Genomic DNA, 15000 nt, shown 5'->3' with positions numbered 1-15000 from the left:
ATAATAGATAGTGCATTAATACTCATAATCAGGACACAGATTAAACAATGCATATATAAGACAATTAAAACAACACTTTTTATTAAAAAATATAGGCTATTTTCTTTTTTTGTTTTATAATCAAATGTTAATGATGCATTTATTTTATATACATACTATTTGTATTAGTTTTTTTAATATGAAATATTGTGATTGATTAATTAAAAAACAAATAAATGTGTTATTTTTAAGTTAGGAAATAAATATAAATTACACAAAATTATTTTGAGTGATGATTGACTTTTTTCTCACGGTTAGACAATAAAATGCAGGAAGTGAAGACGTTTTAAATGAACATATGTCAACATAAACGTGGCAAAATATACAAAATAAATGAGCATTGATTATTAAGAGAATAATGTGTTCGTGGAGACTTTAGTAGATTTTGTGTCAAAACGCTGGTGTTTTGAAAGGGAATGTTGATGTTTTGTTTGGCGCGCCCACGCGGTCACGTGACGACTACGGCTCTTTTTGTCCCTGCGAACAATGCCGTGTTTTAATGCCACATATGAGCCTCCGTTCCCGACATTTCCCCCGACAAATACATTCTGCATCTTCCCAGCGTCCAAAGTCGCTGCCAGGCCGCGGCCTCCCATTGGCTCCCGCGGGTCACGTGAGCAGGAATCGGCTGCATTTTCGCCCCTGCGAGCTGGTGTTTGATGTCGCCGCTAGTCCCCGCGCGCCAATAATATCACAAATATACCGCGTTAGTGGCGTCATCCACGCCGGGACGTCGGGAGCAGGCGGGACGCGCCTCGGCCTTGGACGAGAGGTCTGCGGGAAGCGATGAATTTTGAGGTGGAGAGAGAGATGGGATTCATCAACAGCCAGCCGTCCCTTGCCGAGTGTCTGACGTCGTTCCCCGCAGTCCTGGACGCCTTTCACACTTCATCAATCAAGGAGTCGACAGTAATTCCGCCTCCCTTCGAACACATCATCCCCAGTCTCAGTCCGTGCGCCGCCGGCGGCCAGGCCACACCGCCGGCGTGCGGGAACCAGCGGCACCGCCGCAGGGTCCACGGTCCGCCGGCGGGGCCCCTGGCGCACGAGTTCCCGTGGATGAAGGAGAAGAAGTCGGCCAAGAAATGTCCGAAAGCCGCTGCTGGAGCCGCCGTCCCGCCCGCCTCGTCCTCGCCGTCGCACGCCGCCTCCGGGTACGCTTCGGCGGGCGCCGAGTCCCCCTCAGGTCGGTACTCGTGACGGGAATGCAAGCTGACATTTTGTCCTCGCCCACTACCCAAATGTGCTTTTTTTTGTTTTTGATGTGTTTTACTTTTCAATCATGCATTTATACATTTGATTATTGCATGTATGAAGCATGATATGGCTGCATTATTAACATAGAACAATAATAAACATTAATAGACATTAATAGACATTAATAAACATTGATAAACATTAATAAACATGAATACATATTATTAAACATTATTAAACATTATTAAACATTATTAAACATTATTAAACATTATTAAACATTATTAAACATTAATAAACATGATTAAACACTATTAAACATTATTAAATATTAATACACATTAATAAACATTAATAAACATTAACAAACATTAACAAACATTATTAAACATCATTAAACATTATTCAATATTATTAAACATTATTAAACGTTATTAAACATTATTAAACAATATTAAATAATATTAAACATTATTAAACACTATTAGATATTATTAAACATTATTAAACATAGAACATTATTACACGTATTAATATAATCTTTATGTTCATGCTGATAGTTGCCATGTTGGATGCTAATAACATAAACATAGTCTTTATGTTCATGCTAATGGTGGCCATGTTGGATGCTAATAATATAAACATAGTCTTTATGTTCATGCTGAAGGAGGCCATGTTGGATGCTAATAACATAAACATAGTCTTTATGTTCATGCTGAAAGAGGCCATGTTGGATGATAATTACATAAACATAGTTTTATTGATATGCTGAAGGAGGCCATGTTGGATGCGAAAAACATGAACATAGTCTTTATATTCATGCTGAAGGAGGCCATGTTGGATGCGAAAAACATGAACATAGTCTTTATATTCATGCTAAAGGAGGCCTTGTTGGATGCTAATAACTTAAAGATAGGCTTTATATTCATGCTGAAGGAGGCCATGTTGGATGCGAAAAACATAAACAGTCTTTGTATTCATGATGAAGGAGGCCATGTTGAATGCTAATAACATAAACATACTCTTTATGTTCATGCTAATGGTGGCCATGTTGGATGCTAATAATATAAACATAGTCTTTATGTTCATGCTGAAGGAGGCCATGTTGGATGCTAATAACATAAACATAGTCTTTATGTTCATGCTGAAAGAGGCCATGTTGGATGATAATTACATAAACATAGTTTTATTGATATGCTGAAGGAGGCCATGTTGGATGCGAAAAACATGAACATAGTCTTTATATTCATGCTGAAGGAGGCCATGTTGGATGCGAAAAACATGAACATAGCCTTTATATTCATGCTGAAGGAGGCCATGTTGGATGCGAAAAACATAAACAGTCTTTGTATTCATGATGAAGGAGGCCATGTTGGATGCTAATAACATAAACATACTCTTTATGTTCATGCTGAAGGAAACCATGTTGGATGCTAATAACATAAACATAGTTTTTATGTTCATGCTGAATGTGACCATGTTGGATGCTAATAACATAATCATAGTCTTTATGTTCATGCTGAAAGAGGCCATGTTGGATGCTAAGAATATAAACGTAGTGTTTATGTTGATACTGAAAGAGGCCATGGTGGATGCTAATAACATAAACATAGTCTTTATGTTCATGCTGAAGGAGGGCAGGTTGGGTGCTAATAATATGAATATAGTCTTTATGTTCATGCTGAAGGAGGCCATGTTAAATGCTAATAACATAAACATAGTCTTTGTGTTCATGCTAATGGTGGCCATGTTGGATGCTAATAATATAAACATAGTCTTTATGTACATGCTGAAGGTGGCCATGTTGGATGCTAATAACATAAACATACTCTTTATGTTCATGCTGAAAGAGGCCATGTTGGATGATAATTACATAAACATAGTCTTTATTGATATGCTGAAGGAGGCCATGTTGGATGCGAAAAACATGAACATGGTCTTTATATTCATGCTGAAGGAGGCCATGTTGGATGCGAAAAACATGAACATAGTCTTTATATTCATGCTGAAGGAGGCCGTGTTGGATGCAAAAAACATAAACAGTCTTTGTATTTATGATGAAGGAGGCCATGTTAGATGCTAATAACATAAACATACTCTTTATGTTCATGCTAAAGGAAACCATGTTGGATGCTAATAAAATAAACATAGCCTTTATGTTCATTCTGAAGGAAGCCATCTTGGATGCTAATAACATAAACATAGTTTTTATGTTCATGCTGAATGTGACCATGTTGGATGCTAATAACATAATCATAGTCTTTATGTTCATGCTGAAAGAGGCCATGTTGGATGCTAAGAATATAAACGTAGTATTTATTTTCATACTGAAGGAGGCCATGTTGGATGCTAATAACATAAACATAGTCTTTATGTTCATGCTGAAGGAGGGCAGGTTTGATGCTAATAATATAAACATAGTCTTTATGTTCATGCTGAAGGAGGCCATGTTAAATGCTAATAACATAAACATAGTCTTTATGTTCATGTTGAAATAGGCCATGTTGGATGATGATTACATAAACATAGTCTTTATTGATATGCTGAAGGAGGCCATGTTGGATGCGAAAAACATGAACATAGTCTTTATATTCATGCTGAAAGAGGCCATGTTGGATGTTAATAACTTAAAGATAGGCTTTATATTCATGCTGAAAGAGGCCATGTTGGATGCGAAAAACATAAACAGTCTTTATAATCAGGCTGAAAGAGGCCATGTTGGATGCTAATAACATAAACATTCTCTTTATGTTCATGCTGAAAGAAACCATGTTGGATGCTAATAACATAAACGTAGTCTTTATGTTCATTCTGAAGGAAGCCATCTTGGATGCTGATAACATAAACATAGTTTTTATGTTCATGCTAAATGTGACCATGTTGGATGCTAATAACATAATCATAGTCTTTATTTTCATGCTGAAAGAGGCCATGTTGGATGCTAAGAATATAAACGTAGTATTTATGTTCAGGCTGAAGGAGGCCATGTAGGATGATAATAACATAAACATAGTCTTTATTGTTATGCTGAATAAGACCATGTTGGATGCTAAAAACATAAACATAGTCTTTATTGATATGCTGAATAAGACCTTGTTGGATGCTAATAACACAAACATAGTCTTTATTGATATGCTGAATAAGACCATGTTGGATGCTAATAACATAAACATAGTCTTTATGTTCATGCTGAATAAGGCCATGTTGGATGCTAATAACATAAACATAGTCTTTCTTGTTATGCTGAAGGTGGCCATATTGGATGCTAATAACATAAACTTAGTCTTTATTGATATGCTGAAGGAGATATTGTTGGATGCTAATAACATAAACATAGCCTTTATGTTCATTCTGAAGAAGGCCATGTTGGATGCTGAAAACATAAACATAGTCTTTCTGTTCATGCTGAAGGACGCCAAGTTGGATGCTAATAACATAAACATAGCATTTATGTTCATGCTGATGGTGGCCATGTTGGATGCATATAACATAAACATAGTGTTTATGTTCATGCTGAATAAGGACATGTTGGATGCTAATAACATAAACATAGCCTTTATGTTCATTCTGAAGAAGGCCATGTTGGATGCTGAAAACATAAACATAGTCTTTCTGTTCATGCTGAAGGACGCCAAGTTGGATGCTAATAACATAAACATAGTATTTATGTTCATGCTGATGGTGGCCATGTTGGATGCATATAACATAAACATAGTGTTTATGTTCATGCTGAATAAGGACATGTTGGATGCTAATAACATAAACATAGTCTTTATGTTCATTCTGAAGAAGGTCATGTTGGATGCTGAAAACATAAACATAGTCTTTCTGTTCATGCTGAAGGACGTCAAGTTGGATGCTAATAACATAAACATAGTATTTATGTTCATGCTGATGGTGGCCATGTTGGATGCATATAACATAAACATAGTGTTTATGTTCATGCTGAATAAGGCCATGTTGGATGCTAATAACATAAACATAGTATTTATGTTCATGCTGATGGTGGCCATGTTGGATGCATATAACATAAACATAGTGTTTATGTTCATGCTGAATAAGGCCATGTTAGATGCTAATAACAAAAAAGTTAGTATTTATTGTTATGCTGAAGGTGGTCATGTTGGATGTTAATAACACAAACATAGTTTTTTTGTTCATGCTGAAAGAAGCCATGTTGGATGCTAATAACGTAAACATGGTCTTTATGTTCTTGCTGAAGGAGGCCATGTTCAATGCTAAGAAAATAAACATAGTATTTATGTGCATGCTGATGGTGGCCATGTTGGATGCTAATAATATAAACAAAGTATTTCTTGTTATGCTGAGGATGGCCATGTTGGATGCTAATAATATAAACAAAGTATTTCTTGTTATGCTGAGGATGGCCATGTTGGATGCTAATAACACAAACATAGTCTTTATGTTCATGCTGAAGGAAGCCATGTTGGATGATAATAACATAAGCATAGTCTTTTTGTTCATGCTGACAGAGTTCATGTTGGATGCATACAACACATACATAGTTTTTATGTTCATGCTGAAGAAAGGCATGTTGAATGCTAATTATATAAACATGGTCTTTATGTTCATGCTGTAAGAGGCCATGTTAAATGCTAATAACATAAGCATAGTATTTATGTCCATGCTGATGGTGGCCATGTTGGATGCTAATAACATAAACATAGTTTTTATGTTCATGCTGAAGACGGCCATGTTGGATGCTAATAACATAAACATAGTCTTTATGTTCATGCCGAAAAAAAGCCATGTTTCTTTATTATCATGCTAAAGGAAGCCATGTTGGATGCTACTAACACAAACAGTCTTTATGTTCATGCTGATGGAGGCAATGTTGGATGCATATAACAAAAACATAGTCTTTACGTCCATGCTGAAGGAAGCCATGTTGGATGCTAATAACATAAACATAGTCTTTATGTTCATGCTGAAGGAGGCCATGTTGGATGCTAATAATATAAACATAGTCTTTATGTTCATGCTGAAGGAGCTCATGTTGAATGCAAAGAACATAAACATAGTCTTTATGTTCATGCTGAAAGAGGCCCTGTTGGATTCTAAGAACATAAACATAGTATTTATTTTCATGCTGATGGTGGCCGTGTTGGATGCTAATAACATAAACATAGTCTTTATTGATATGCTGAAGGGGGCAATGTTTGATGCTAATAACATAATCATAGTTGTTATGTTCATTCTGAAGGAGGCCATGTTGGATGCTAATAACATAAACATAGTCTTTATGGTCATGCTGAAGGAGTCCATATTGGATGCTATTAACATAACCATAGTATTTCTTGTTATGCTGAAGGTTTCCATGATGGATGTTTATAACATAAACATAGTCTTTATGTTCAGACTGAAGGAGGCCATGGAGGATGATAATAACATAAACATAGTCTTTATTGATATGCTGAATAAGACCATGTTGGATGCTAATAACATAAACATAGTCTTTATGTTCATGCTGAATAAGACCATGTTGGATGCAAAGAACATAAACATAGTATTTATGTTCATGCTGATGGTGGCCTTGTTGGATGCTATTAAGATGAACATAGTCGTTATGTTCATTCCAAAGGAGGCAATGTTGGATGCTAATAACATAAACGTAGTTTTTATGTTCATTCTGAAGACGGCCATGTTTGATGCTGATAACATAGACATGGTCATTCTTGTTATGCTGAAAGTGGCCATGTTGGATGCTAATAACATAAACATAGTCTTTATTGATATGCTGAAGGAGATCTTGTTGGATGCTAATAACATAAACATAGTCTTTATGTTCATGCTGCTGGTGGCCATGTTGGATGCATATAACATAAACATAGTGTTTATCATCATGCTGAAAGAGGCCATGTTAGTATTTATTGTTATGCTGAAGGTGGTCATGTTGGATGTTAATAACATAAACATGGTCTTTTTGTTCATGCTGATGGATGCCATGTTGGATGCATATAACTTAACAGTTTTTAGGTCCATGCTAAAGGAAGCCTTTATGGATACCAATAACATATACATGGTTTTTATGTTCATGCTGATGGTGGCCATGTTGGATGCTAATTACATACACATAGTGTTTATGTTCATGCTGAAGGAAGCCATATTGGATGCTAATAACATAAACATGGTCTTTATGTTCATGCTGATGGTGGCCATGTTGAATGCTAAGAACATAAACATAATATTTATGTTCATGCTGATGGTGGCTGTGTCGGATGCATATAACATTAATATAGTCTTTATGTTCATGCTGAAAGAAGCCATGTTGGATGCTAATAACATAAACATGGTCTTTATGTTCTTGCTGAAGGAGGCCATGTTCAATGCTAAGAACATAAAATAGTATTTATGTTCATGGTGATGGTGGCCATGTTGGATGCTAATAACATACACATAGTATTTCTTGTTATGCTGAGGGTGGCCATGTTGGATGCTAATAACATAAAGATATGATTTATATTCATTCTGAAGGAGAACTTGTTGGATGCTAATAACATAAACATAGTATTTATGTTCATGCTGAAGGAGGCCATGTTGGATGCTAATAACACAAACATAGTCTTTATGTTCATGCTGAAGGAGGCCATGTTGGATTCTAAGAACATAAACATAGTCTTTATTTTCATGCTGATGGTGGCCATGTTGCATGCTAATAACATAAACATAGTCTTTATTGATATGCTGAAGGAGGCAATGTTTGATGCTAATAACATAATCATAGTTGTTATGTTCATGCTGAAGGAGTCCATGTTGGATGCTATTAACATAAACATAGTCTTTCTTGTTATGCTGAAGGTTTCCATGTTGGATGGTCTTTATGTTCATGCTAATGGTGGCCATATTGTATGCTAATAACATAATCATACACTTTATGTTCATGCTGAAGGAGGCCATGTTGAATTCTAAAAATATAAACATAGTCTTTATGTTCATGCTAATAGTGGCCATGTTGGATGCTAATAACATAATAACATAAATATAGTCATTATGTTTATGCTGAAAGAGGCCTTGTTGGATGCTAATAACGTAAACATATTATTTATGTTCATGCTGAAGGTGGCCATATTGGATGCTAAAAACATAAAAATAGTATTTGTGTTCATGCATATTGTGGCCAAGTTGGATGCTTATAACATAAACATTGTCTTTATGTTTGTGCTGATGGTGGCCATGTTGGATGCCATCTATCCATCCATCCATCTTCTTCCGCTTATCCGAGGTCGGGTCGCGGGGGCAGCAGCCTAAGCAGGGAAGCCCAGACTTCCCTCGCCCCAGCCACTTCGTCCAGCTCCTCCTGTGGGACCCCGAGGCGTTCCCAGGCCAGCCGGGAGACATAGTCTCCCGAACGTGTCCTGGGTCTTCCCCGCGGCCTTCTACCGGTCGGACGTGCCCTAAACACCTCCCTAGGGAGGCGTTCGGGTGGCATCCTGACCAGATGCCCGAACCACCTCATCTGGCTCCTCTCGATGTGGAGGAGCAGCAGCTTTACTTTGAGCTCCCCCCGGATGGCAGAGCTTCTCACCCTATCTCTAAGGGAGAGCCCCGCCACCCGGCGGAGGAAACTCATTTCGGCCGCTTGTACCTGTGATCTTGTCCTTTCGGTAATAACCCAAAGCTTATGACCATAGGTGAGGATGGGAACGTAGATCGACCGGTAAATTGAGAGCTTTGCCTTCCGGCTCAGCTCCTTCTTCACCACAACGGATCGATACAGCGTCCGCATTACTGAAGACGCCGCACCGATCCGCCTGTCGATCTCACGATCCACTCTTCCCTCACTCGTGAACAAGACTCCGAGGTACTTGAACTCCTCCACTTGGGGCAAGATCTCCACCCCAACCCGGAGATGGTACTCCACCCTTTTCCGGGCGAGAACCATGGACTCGGACTTGGAGGTGCTGATTCTCATCCCAGTCGCTTCACACTCAGCTGCGAACCGATCCAGTGAGCGCTGAAGATCCTGGCCAGATGAAGCCATCAGGACCACATCATCTGCAAAAAGCAGAGACCTAATCCTGCAGCCACCAAACCGGATCCCCTCAACGCCTTGACTGCGCCTAGAAATTCTGTCCATAAAAGTTATGAACAGAATCGGTGACAAAGGGCATCCTTGGCGGAGTCCAACCCTCACTGGAAACGTGTCCGACTTACTGCCGGCAATGCGGACCAAGCTCTGGCACTGATCATACAGGGAGCGGACTGCCACAATCAGACAGTCCGATACCCCATACTCTCTGAGCACTCCCCACAGGACTTCCCAAGGGACACGGTCGAGCACAGCCCGAAGAGGCAACGTGGGTCCCCCCTCCAATGGGCTCACCACCCATAGCAGGGGTCATAGAGGTCGGGTGCGATGTGAGCTGGGCGGAAGCCGAAGGCAGGGCACTTGGCTGTCCGATCCTCGGCTACAGAAGCTAGCTCTTGGGACGTGGAACGTCACCTCGCTGGGGGGGGGGGGCCCTGAGCTAGTGCGCGAGGTGGAGAAGCTAGATATAGTCGGACTCACTTCGACACACAGCAAGGGCTCTGGAACCAGTTCTCTCGAGAGGGACTGGACTCTCTTTCACTCTGGCGTTGCCGGCAGTGAGAGGTGACGGGCTGGGGTGGCAATTCTTGTTTCCCCCCGGTGGACGAGAGGGTAGCTTCCCTCCGCCTTCGGGTGGGGGGAAGGGTCCTGACTGTGGTTTGCGCTTGCGAGCCTAACCGCAGCTCGGAGTACCCACCCTTTTTGGATTCACTCGAGGGAGTACCTGAGAGTGCTCCCCCGGGTGATTCCCTCGTTCTACTGGGGGACTTCAATGCTCATGTTGGCAGCAACAGTGAAACCTGGAGAGGCGTGATTGGGAAGAATGGATGCCCGGATCTGAACCCGAGCGGTGTTTTGTTATTGAACTTTTGTGCCCGTCACAGATTGTCCATAACGAACACCATGTTCAAACATAAGGGTGTCCATATGTGCACTTGGCACCAGGACGTCCTAGGCTGCAGTTCCATGATCGACTTTGTAGTTGTGTCATCGGATTTGCGGCCTCATGTTTTGGACACTGGGGTGAAGAGAGGGGCGGAGCTTTCTACCGATCACTACCTGGTGGTGAGTTGGCTGCGATGGTGGGGGAGGATGCCGGACAGACCTGGCAGCCCCAAACGCATTGTGAGGGTTTGCTGGGAACGTCTGGCAGAGTCTCCTGTCAGAGAGAGTTTCAATTCCTACCTCCGGAAGAACTTTGAACATGTCACGAGGGAGGTGCTGGACATTGAGTCCGAATGGACCATGTTCCGCGCCTTTATTGTCGAGGCGGCTGATTGGAGCTGTGGCCGCAAGGTAGTTGGTGCTTGTCGTGGCGGTAATCCTAGAACCCGTTGGTGGACACCGGCGGTGAGGGATGCCGTCAAGCTGAAGAAGGAGTCCTATCGGGTTATTTTGGCTCATAGGACTCCTGAGGCAGCGGACAGGTACCGATAGGCCAAGCGGTGTGCGGCTTCAGCGGTCGCAGAGGCAAAAACTCGGACATGGGAGGAGTTCGGGGAAGCCATGGAAAACGACTTCCGGATGGCTTCGAAGCAATTCTGGACCACCATCCGCCGCCTCAGGAAGGGGAAGCAGTGCACTATCAACACCGTGTATGGCGAGGATGGTGTTCTGCTGACCTCGACTGCGGATGTTGTGGATCGGTGGAGGGAATACTTCGAAGACCTCCTCAATCCCACCAACACGTCTTCCTATGAGGAAGCAGTGCCTGGGGAGTCTGTGGTGGGCTCTCCTATTTCTGGGGCTGAGGTTGCTGAGGTAGTTAAAAAGCTCCTCGGTGGCAAGACCCCGGGGGTGGAAGAGATCCGCCCGCAGTTCCTTAAGGCTCTGGATGCTGTGGGGCTGTCTTGGTTGACAAGACTCTGCAGCATCACGTGGACATCGGGGGCGGTACCTCTGGATTGGCAGACCGGGGTGGTGGTTCCTCTCTTTAAGAAGGGGAACCGGAGGGTGTGTTCTAACTATCGTGGGATCACACTCCTCAGCCTTTCCGGCTGAGTTCCGATTCTTATTTATCCTATTCTAAATCCATTCATAATTTTCAGAAATTGATTTTAAAAATCTGACACTTTTTGGCCATCTCCATGCAAACATAAGGATATTTTCTAACCTGTAATCTGTTTTGAAAAGTTTCATTATAATTATTATAACAAATATGTCATTGCGAGAATGGGTGTGAATCAGGAATTGATTCTGAGTCGAATCGTTAACCCAGGAACGATCATAACGATTCACATAATGAAGATTAAAAACGAATTACAAACAAAAAATTTAAAAATAATAAAAAAATAACTAAAAGCAGTCTTTTTATCACAATGTGTCGACTATTTTCTTATTAAATTGGGAACAATTTCTCATATTTTGTGTTTCTGTTTCTGTAATATTGCAATATTTTCTCGTAACATTTTTACTTTTTTAATGTAAAATTTTTACTTTTCAATGCAAAATGGCAACATTTGTCATATAAAACTCTGACCTTTATCAAAAAATTGCCAATGTTTTTGTTGTCCTTGTAAAATAGTGAAATCTTTTGAGTAAAATTATGACTTTTGTCATAATTTTGCCAAGTAAAATTCCGACTATTATATAATATTGCCAACATTTTAAAATGTTCTTATAAAATTGTGACTTTTGTCGAGTAAAATTACGACTCTTTTCAAAACAATTCAAAATGTTAAGCTTTTCTTGTAAAATTGCGACTATTATTGACTAACATTCTAACTTTTATCATATTATTGCACAAATGTTCAGTTTTTCTTGTAATATTTTGACTTGCGTTGACTAAAATTACGACTTCTATTATATTACCGCCAAAATTGTTACTTTTTAATGTAAAATTATTACTTTATAATGCAAAATGGCGACATTTGTCATCTAAAATTTGGACTTTTATCACAATATTGCCAATTTTGTTTGTTGTTCTTGTAAAATAGTGACATTTTCTGAGTAAAATGATGACCTTTGTCATAATTTTGCCAAGTAAAATTCGACCATCATTATAATATTGCCAACATTTTAAAATGTTCTTATAAAATTGTTACTTTTGTCGAGTAAAATAACGACTCTTTTCATGAAATTGTCAAAATGTTAAGCTTTTCTTGTAAAATTGCGAGTGTTATTCAGTAAAATTCCAACTTTTATCATATTATTGCACAAATGTTCAGTTTTTCTTGTAACATAACACTGCCAAAATTATTACTTTTTAATGTAAAATTATTACTTTATAATGCAAAATGGCGACATTTGTCATCTAAAATTAGGACTTTTATCACAATATTTCCAATTGTTTTGTTGTTCTTGTAAAATAGTGACATTTCTTATTATTATAATATTGCCAAAATGTTTACGTTTTCTTATAAAATTGTGACTTTTGTTGCGTGAAATTACAACTCTTTTCATAAAATTGCCAAAATTCTAAAGTTTGCTTATAAAATTGTGACTTTTGTTGAGTACAATTATTTAAAATTACGACTCTTTTCATAAAATTGCCAACATTTTAGGCTTTTCTTGTAAAATTGTGACTGTTATTGAGTAAAATTCCAACTTTTATCATAATATTGCACACATTTTTATTTTTTTCTTGTAAAATTTTAAAATGACGACTTTTATTTTAACACTGCCAAAATTCTAAGTTTTTCTTGTGAAAATCCGGCTCATTTTTCACAACAAGCTTTTTTATATTTGCATAGTATGTATATATTATTAATGTTGTAAATACAAATCTTTTATATATATATAGAAAGGGTGGTCCTAAAGTGGTAGGCATTTTTCTCAGTTCTCAAAAAGGTAACAAATACAAGAATGTGTATGTGCGTGCGTGTGCATGTGCGTGTGTGTGTGTGTGTGTGTGTGTGTGTGTGTGTGTGTGTGTGTGTGTGTGTGTGTGTGTGTGTGTGCGCGCGTGCTAATGATGTATTTTTATGTATTTTATTATTTGATATATTTTATTTCTTTTAACCAATTCCATAGCCCCAATAGTAAACCGCTATACATATATATATATATGTATGTATATATATATATATATATATATATACATATATATATATATATATATATATATATATATATATATATATATATATATATATATATATATATATATATATATATATATATATATATATATATATATATATATATTGGGACTGTCAAAGTTACCGCGATAATAAGTTCCTTTAACGGTAATTTTTTTTTAACGCACACTCCTTTTTGACCCTCGGCCCCTTCCGTAGTTTAAGGAAATGTGTAATAGTTACTGTGGAGCCTGTCAAAGTTGAATAACTACGAGGTCCTTTAACAATGATAATTTTTTTAACGCGCGATTAACGTCCTGACCCTTTAGACCCTCGGCCCGTTCCGTAGTGTGGTACTGCGTAATGGCGTCCGGTTACTGTGGAGCCACAAGCTGGAAAATAGCGAGCAGAAAATGCAGAAATAAAATGGACCTTATAAAAATCTCAGATCCAAAACCATGACAAGCATATTTTCGCGTGTTTTTGACGGCGGTCCATGCGACCATGTTTTATTGTTCATTATTATGATTATTATTTTGTTTTTCCACAAATTAACATTTTAATTATCTCCGTCCTTTCCCCCGCGTGCTCAGATCCCAACCAGGCCGGCTCGGAGGCGGGGGGTTCGGCCTCCCGCCGGCTGCGCACCGCCTACACCAACACGCAGCTGCTGGAGCTGGAGAAAGAGTTCCACTTCAACAAATATCTGTGCCGGCCTAGGAGGGTGGAGATCGCCGCCCTGCTGGACCTGAGCGAGCGGCAGGTGAAGGTGTGGTTCCAGAACCGGCGGATGAAGCACAAGCGGCAGACGGTGCACCAGTCGTCCGGCAGCCTGGAACCGCTGGAAGGCGCCGACGCCTCGTCTCCGTACCAGCCAGCAGGGGAGGACTCGGACGGCGAGGCGGGGAGCGGCCATCCATCTTCCGCCCACGCTCGTGACAGCGGGGACAATGCGCGTCCCACGCGGGAGGGCGGGGGCTTACCGGCGCCCGTCGGCGAGGACTCCGACACGCTCGCCGCCGCCCAGAAGCGCGGCGGGGACGGGAGCTGCGAGTCGTCACGTGGGCCGTCCACGACCTCCAAGGTGTGCGAGCTGGGCTTCTTCTCCGACGAAGACGCGATTTTGTCTCTGCAAAGTTCCCTGAACAGTCCGGTGAACTTCTCGGAGGAGGACTTGGACTTGTTCACCAGCACTTTGTGCACCATCGACCTGCAGCACCTCAACTTCTGATCCCGCGTGACGTCACGGGATTTTTTTGGCCCTTTTCTCATTCCAGGTATTTATTATTATCTTTTTTTTTTTTTTTTACGACGAACAATTATTAGATCGTTTTTTTATATTATTTTTGTTGTGCAATCGTGTATTTATTTATGATGTTTTGCTCCAAAAGCTCTCAGGAACTGCGTGGACTCGTTAGAGGATCTAAACTGAGGAACAACACAAATAAAAATAAAAAAAGACCTACTGATGATTTCAATTAGTTTATTTATTGCGATTCTTGAATAGTGAAATCCAAATTATTTATTGTACACATATTTTCATAGTGGAATACTGATATGATAATAAAAGACAAATAGACATTTAACACGTGCTTTTGTCTTCTTCTTCCTGGGATGTCATTGTTTCATTCAATATCCACTCACACGTTATATTTACATTCATTTTGCAATTAATGACAAACAATATTTTGCCTT

At 39.7% G+C, this 15000-nt stretch overlaps 1 protein-coding gene across 2 annotated transcripts; it reads left to right on the top strand.

Annotated features, from left to right (window-relative positions):
• Positions 1-661: 661 nt before the first annotated feature.
• hoxb2a (homeobox B2a) lies at positions 662-14869 on the top strand. Of its 2 annotated transcripts, XM_061981660.2 has the most exons (3): positions 662-1225; positions 13899-14582; positions 14697-14869. In XM_061981660.2, exons 1-2 carry the CDS (start codon positions 826-828, stop codon positions 14534-14536), a joined length of 1038 nt encoding a protein of 345 aa, XP_061837644.1. In that variant the 5' UTR covers positions 662-825; the 3' UTR covers positions 14537-14582; positions 14697-14869. The 2 variants fall into 2 exon arrangements, with proteins under 2 accessions (XP_061837644.1, XP_061837643.1); XM_061981659.2 differs by having other exon boundaries at positions 13899-14869.
• Positions 14870-15000: the final 131 nt, after the last annotated feature.

This window comes from Nerophis lumbriciformis, linkage group LG24 (genome assembly GCF_033978685.3).
Source record: "Nerophis lumbriciformis linkage group LG24, RoL_Nlum_v2.1, whole genome shotgun sequence".
NCBI lineage: Eukaryota > Metazoa > Chordata > Actinopteri > Syngnathiformes > Syngnathidae > Nerophis > Nerophis lumbriciformis.
This window is presented reverse-complemented; position numbering and strand designations above follow the sequence as displayed.